Here is a 6,799-nt window from a genome sequence, read left to right on the forward strand (position 1 = left end):
TCTGCTTGACCCATCTTGCGGCGGGGAAACGTTCGGCCAGGGTCCAGGTTGGGGTACCCGTGAGCGCCCCCCGCCCAGGCGCTGGGGACCCCTAGGTGGGGTTGAGCCCGGAACCTCCGTGGGGCGCGCGCACCACCTGCCGGGCACCTGCGGGGCTGCAGTCAGGGGCGGGGCCGGCCCCCGCGCGCCTGGGCTCCCGCGGGCGGCCGCCAGGTGGCGCCCTATCCCTTGAAAACGAGATCCGTGGGTCATTCGGGGAAACTGAGGCCGCGCAGGTCTTTCCTCCCCGGTAGCTCTTCGGCGCGCTCTGCGGTAGAGCCGCGGGATAAGGGCGGGATTCCCGGGTGTATTGCTATCGCACAGCACTTCCCTGTACTAAAAGGTTTTCGGGGCGCCTGGGGGGCGCAGCGGGTTGAGCCTCTGCCTTCGGCTCAGGTCATGGTCTGTCCTGGGGTCGAGCGCCGCCGGCCCCCCCCCCCCCCCCGCTGCCCCACTCGCTTGCGCGCTCTCTCTCTCAAGTAAGTAAACACGGCCTCAGCTGGTTGTTTACTGCTTATCCGGAACTGAAAGTGGCCCCTTCTGTGGCCCCTTCTGTGCCCCCGACCTCCCCGGGCGCATCCCCGTGGGGCGGCCCTGGGGCGGACCCCCCTCCCTCGCAGGCGGACTGTGCTGCCTGGCGCCGTCTGTGGCTAGGAACCGTCGTGGTCCTGAAGTGGCTGGGACGATGTCCGCCTGCTGGGACCGCGGCCCTCGTCGCTTCGAAGCCCCGTGGCTCCCAGCACCCTCGGCAAAGACCCAGCCCGCCCCTGCAGCTGGCGACCTTCCCACTTCACCCTCCTCTGGCCCCACAGGCCTTAACCCACTAGACATGTCCTGCCTCGGGGCCTTTGCGCGGCCTGTGCCCTCCATCCCTTTTGCTCTTCCACCACCTCCAAGCTGCATTCACGGGTCCCAGACTCGCCTCCTCCAGGAAGCCTTCCTGGACTTGCCCCCACCGAGGCAGGCTCCCAGTGAGTCACAGAGGGCACCCAGGTCTCTTTCCTAATCTTCCCTGCGGTCACTTTGCGTCTCCCCAGGTCGTTCGCCCCCTCTGTCGACAAGCCCACGGGGACTCTGTAGAGGTCGCTCCTTGTCTCTGCTGTGGCCCAGACCCCAGGGCAGAGCCCGGCACCCAGGGAGGGGCTCTGAAGACGAGATCCAGCCGAGCAGGCTCCAGAGGACTCCTCTTCCTGGACTCCCTCCCAACCCTTGAACTGCGCGTGTCCTTCTGAGCTCACTGTAAACCTGATAGGAACCCGAGGTTCTCCCCGACAGCCGCACCCGGCAGAATCGTGCTACCGTGTCCGACCGGAATCCACCCACCTTCTCTGGATCTCCCCGTTGCCATCTCCCCTTGCCCACCCTCCCTCCTCACCACCCCTCCCCCCTTTCCCCCGGGGCAGGGGCTCATCTCTTCTCCCCTCCCACAAAGTCCTCATCACAAGGGTGCTGTTAGGTGGACGCACACACCAGGTAACGTGGGGGGGGGGTGTCTTTTTGTCCCGTGTGATTCTGGGAGATCGTCCCCCCCGGGGCCACCTGTCTGCACAGGGCGTCCACGATGACTCCCCACCGAGTGGTGTTCCATGGGGCAGGCCGAGCCCTCTGCCTACCCGCTCACCGGCGGGAGGCCCCACGAGCTGTGTCCGCGGCGGCAACCTCGGGTGGAGCTGCTGCGGGGACGCGGGAAGGGGTTTTGCGTAAAGGGACTTTTCATTTCTCCGACGCGAAGGCCCCAGAGCCCCTTCTTTACCTTATTTTTTAAAAAATTCATTTTCAAAAAAAATAAAACAAAGAATAAAAATTCATTTTCTCCGGCAGCAATGGTGCCACTCCCTCTGCACATACCTGTTTTAGCCCCCGCAGCACACTTGGTGGCTCCTCCCACAAACGTGTACTCAGCCCCACTGTGCGTGGGGTCCTGGGACACAGTGGGGACCGAGTCAGATAGGTGCCCAGCAGGTAAGAGGAGGTCGTCGGTGTCGTGATGGGGGCGGCAGGGGGCACGTGGGTGAGAGCGTCCCAGGAGTGCCTTCCGGAGGAGGAGCAGCTGAGCTCAGACCTGATGGGTGAGTGAGAACAGCTGGCATGACAAAGGGACCAGCGTGTGCAGAGGCCCAGGGGCAGAGGGATGGCAGCAGTTCAAGCAGCTGCAGAGAGACCAAGAGTTGGGAGGGTGGGGGTGGAGGCCAGGGGAGGGGGTGGCAGGGCCTGCGGGCAAAGGGGGAGAATGTCACCCTCTTGTCCTGCCCAGTCTGGAGGCTAGTGTTGGAAGCAACAAGCAAGCTTCAGGGACACCTGGCTGGCTCAGTGTGTGATTCTTGATCTTGATCTCAGAGTCATGAGTTCGAGCCCCACGTTGGCTGTGGAGCCTACTTTAAAAAGTAATAATAATAACCAGTACGCTTCAGACGGATGTCAAAATGGCCCTCTGTTTTGGCTTCTCGGTCTCACAGTAACATCTGTGCCAAGTTGGACTGTTTGGAAGCCCATGATGTCCCCAGATAATCTGGGAGGACGGGGGCCCTCCCAGAGACGGGCGGTGGCCCTGCGGGGTGAGTAAGCCTCCCCCGCAGGGCTGTTGGGGGGAGGCTGAGCTCATCCCCCCTCCCGCGCACACACACACAGCCCCACCCAAGCGGCCTCGGGTGGGCCTGGGGCAGCTCCCAGGATTCAGTGTGGAAAAATGACGTGGAAGGACCTTGGAGCCCAGGCCTCCAGGCCCCTGAAGGGCCACCTCTTAGAAGCTCTGCCAAGGGATGAGTCTGACCGTCCCCAGTGACCCGTGCTCGGCCACCAGGCATGAAAGCAAAGCGTCCTTGGGCCTCCTGGTCCCGCTGAGCCCAGCCACCGCCCAGAATCGTGAGTGATAGTCTGCTGGGCCGCCCTCTGTTTTGGGGCGGCTTAGTACAGTCCTGCTCCTCGCGAGGGTGGCTCCGGGCACCGAGCTCCAGCGAGGACCTGTTCCCTCAGTGACGCCCACCATCCCCCCAGCCGGACTCCAGACACGCGCCAGGTAGCTGCACCAGGACCTTATTTCTGTCATTTTAAAATGCACATGGTGTTCACATTTTAATATTTCTGGAAACTTGGATGAAGCTTACAATGTTACCCCTGCAAGGCCCTGTGTGGAAAATGTCTACAGATGCTTTGGGGGAAATTTCCAGAGAGGGCCAGTACCCAAGTGTCTTCAGCGTCAGGAAACAGCAGTAAGTCATGACAATATCTATAGCCCACGGGACAGCACACTCGTGGGGAACCATCAGGAGGAGAAGACATTTTCACTATGATTATGTTGCACAGAAATAAAGACATTAATTATAACCACCTAATAGCAGCCCCTGTTCAGGCAGCGCTTGTCCCCGAGGGCCCGCTCTGAACCCGAGTCAGCCCAGAGAGGGGCAGCATGTTCCCTCAGGACACACAGCCCGCGGGCTCCCTCGGGACACAGGCAGGGCTCCCCGGCGTCGGGGTCCTGGCGGTGTCCGGGTGGGCGGCCAGGCGGTGCGACGCCGAGTTGGGGGCGGCGGAGTCCGAGGGTCCGGACCCCGGGCGCTGCGGCGGCCGCCGGGGAGCGCAGGGGCAGACCCTGCGGAAGGCCTGCCGGAAGCGGGAGCCCAGGAAGGCGTAGAGCAGGGGGTTCAGCGCAGAGTTGCCGTAGGACATGCAGTGCGCCCAGATCTTGAGCGCGTAGGCCGCGTAGCTGCGCGGGTGCCAGGCGCCCGAGGGGCCCAGCGCCTGCAGCACCAGGAACAGCTGGATGGGGCCCCAGCAGGCGGCGAAGAGCAGGACCACGGCGGCCACCAGCCGAGAGACCTTGGCCCGCACGGCGCCCGCTCGCTCAGCCAGCAGCTGCCCCTGGGGGTGGAGGGAGGTGGTGGGAGGCGAGGCTGCAGGCCGGCTGGGGCAACTCGTCAGGGCCCCCTCCGTTTTTATTTGTATTTTATTTTACTTTTACTGTCTCTTTAAGCTCCACGCGCAACGCGGGGCTTGAACTCACCGCCGGAGATCGAGAGCTCGCCGCGCACCCCCAGAGCTCCCCTTCTCGACCCCGGCCCATTCTCCCGCTCCGCCCCCTGAGTCGTCCGGCCGCACCTCCCCCCGCCCAGCAGCACACCTGCAGGGAGCTGTCGGCGGCGGCGCGGCGGCCCAGGTGGCGCAGCATGGCCCCGTAGCAGGCGCAGGTGGCGGCCAGGGGCAGCAGGTAGAGCGCCAGCAGGTTGTAGAGCGCGAACGCGCGCTCGAGGGCGCGGCTGGGGAACACCTCGTTGCAGTAGGCGCGGGGCCCGGGCGAGAGGCGGTGCAGAGCGAGGACCGGCGCCGACACGGCCGCAGAGCCTGGACCACAGGGCAGCATGAAGACCTTGCCCGAGGGAGGAGGGAGGCCGGGCGCCTCCTCGGACGGCGTCACTGAGCGCCTCCCAGGGGCGGGGCCCCCAGAGCGCGCTATTTAGCTCACTTCCCAGATGCGCGCACGACCGAGGCCCACGACCGAGGCCCGGGCAAGGGGCCGGTGGGGGTGCGGGTGCCCAAGGCACAAAGGCTTGTCCTCGAATCCCCATCCCCGGGCGGCCCTCGCGCTGCACTCACCCACCCAGATGCCGAGGCTGACCGCCAGAGCCAGGCGGGGCGTGCGGCGGTGCAGGGCGCGCAGGGGGAACACGGTCACGTACCAGCGGTCCACGCTCATGGCGGTTAGGGTGGCGCACGTGGCCTGAACGGAGACCTGCGAGGGCCGAGAGCTGGGCGTTTCGCCCTGGGTCCGGCCTGGGCCCTGCCCTGTCTGTGCCCACACTGCGGCTCCCCCCAGATCTCCAAACACTCAGGCACAAATGGGACGTGTCTTGGGAAGGTCTCCAGGGGCCACGGGTTGAAGGGGCAGGAGAGGGGGACACCAGAGAGGATCCCAGGAGTGTGGAGGTTTGACGGAGCCATTTGAGGTCCGCGGCGACCCGGACTGAGACAGGGGAGGCAGAGCCATCCTAGGATCGCCGGACCGACCGGGCAAGAAGCCGCAGGACCCAGATCGCCCTCCCTATGCCCACCTCCGTAACCCACACCTAACCCACACCGGGTCCGTAACTCACGCACCTGCGGAGTCCTCCTCCCCGCGCGTCCGGGCTCCGCTTCTTCCTCGACCCCGCCCCACCCGGAGTCCAGCCCGCCCACACCCAGACCCCGCCCCTTGGTGCCCCCTCCCTCCCCCAGCCCGTGCACCTGCTGCATGTAATTGACGAACTTGCACATGAAGTCGCCGAGCACCCAGGCGGGCAGCGGGTAGAGCGAGGCCGTGAAGGGCACGCAACACAACAGGAAGGTCACGTCGGTGGCCGCCAAGTTGGCTGCAGGGGCGAACGCGCGGGGAGCCTCAACCACCCAACGCCTGGGCCCAGGCCCCTGGTCTCTGCCTTCCTAACCAGCGGGATCGCTGACCCCCGACGTCCTCGCGCAGAGAATCTGGGGCATCCCCCCAGTCACCCACTTTTACGTTGCAAACATCCCCTCCGCACGGGCTTCATTAGGCATTCAAGGGTCAGTCCGCAGCGCGGCTCACCCCGGCCGGGTCCCTGCTGGAAGGGCCAGAGCAGGGGCTTCCGCGTCCCACCTGCAGGTTGGTGGCGGCAGTGCCGCCCGCCCGCACCATCGCATGCAGAAAGCTGAGCACTCACCTGTGCCCGGTGGGCCAGCCCAGGGCACAAACGTGTGAACCGGGCCATGGGCCAAAGGTCGTACTTTACTTCACTGGGCACAGGGTTACAAGAACCACATTTGAATCAGACACCTTCCTCCAGGCTCAGGGCCTGGCTCCGGCGGAGCCGATCTGCAACCTCCCTTTGAACCACCGAGCATGAAACCCTCTGCAGCTCCAGCCAGAGAGCAGGGACGGCAGGGAAGGGGCCGGTCTGCGGGAGCCCCTCCCCTCACGGGACCCCAGTGTGGTAGGCAGGCTCCGTGCAGCGCCCCCGCGCTCACCTATGTAAAAGTTGGTCACCGTCCTCATCTGCTTGTGGCGGCAGATGACGAAAATGACCAGAGAGTTCCCAGTCAGGCCGAGCAGCATCAGCGCCGCAAAGAACAGTGGCACGAGCCAGGCGTCCACCGGCAGCAGCTGGGGGGCCCCACCGCCCGAGGCGTTGGCCAGCACCCTCCAGGATGCGTTGGGCGCCGACACGGCCACGGCGCTCATGGCTTCGCAGTCCTCTTCCTTGGCTGCGTCCTGGGATCACCGCGGGGACCCTCCTCCTGGCCTCCCGCTGGGGACACGCCTGGGGAGCACCGGGAAGGGTCTCCGCTGGAGGCCACCGGGTCTGGAGGGCCGCTCCGCTGGGCTGGGCAGCTTCTCTGCTCCCGAATCAGCCCCTGCGAGTTTATACCCTGCTGCCCGCCCTGTCCCCGCCTTCCCCCCTCCTTCCCGCGTGCCCTCCATTCACGTGCACAGCCAGCTTCTCCCCCTTTCTTTCCTCTCCTTCCGCAGTCCACAGTCTGGCGAGGCACTGGAGGGGACAGGCTGGAGGAGGGGCTTGGGGGGCGAGGGGAGAGGGGTCAGCTGTGCGGAGGCTGCTGTGGGTCCTGGAAGGATGATCCTAACAGGAGGTAGAGACCCACAGGACCGGCGAGCAGGCTGGACCAAAACGCAGATGCAAGAGAAGGCCCCTTGGTGGTGGCCGTGACTTTGACCTTCTGAGTGCCTGGGGCTCCAGTGGGTGGGCCCTGGCTGGTAGTGAGGCCAGCCCTCACCTGCGGCTGCACGGAGGGGCAC

The 6,799-nt window shown here is 65.3% G+C and overlaps 1 protein-coding gene across 1 annotated transcript; it reads right to left on the bottom strand.

Annotated features, from left to right (window-relative positions):
- Positions 1-3,453: 3,453 nt before the first annotated feature.
- Positions 3,454-6,226, bottom strand: KISS1R (KISS1 receptor; the record flags this gene model as incomplete). The annotated part of the gene is made up of 5 exons (XM_080823120.1): positions 3,454-3,897; positions 4,157-4,377; positions 4,630-4,765; positions 5,257-5,381; positions 6,013-6,226. 5 exons carry the CDS (start codon positions 6,224-6,226, stop codon positions 3,454-3,456), a joined length of 1,140 nt encoding a protein of 379 aa, XP_080679246.1.
- Between the last annotated feature and the right edge of the window lie 573 nt (positions 6,227-6,799).

The sequence above is a fragment of the Martes martes genome (genome assembly GCF_963455335.1).
Source record: "Martes martes genome assembly, chromosome: 1".
In the NCBI taxonomy this organism is placed as follows: domain Eukaryota; kingdom Metazoa; phylum Chordata; class Mammalia; order Carnivora; family Mustelidae; genus Martes; species Martes martes.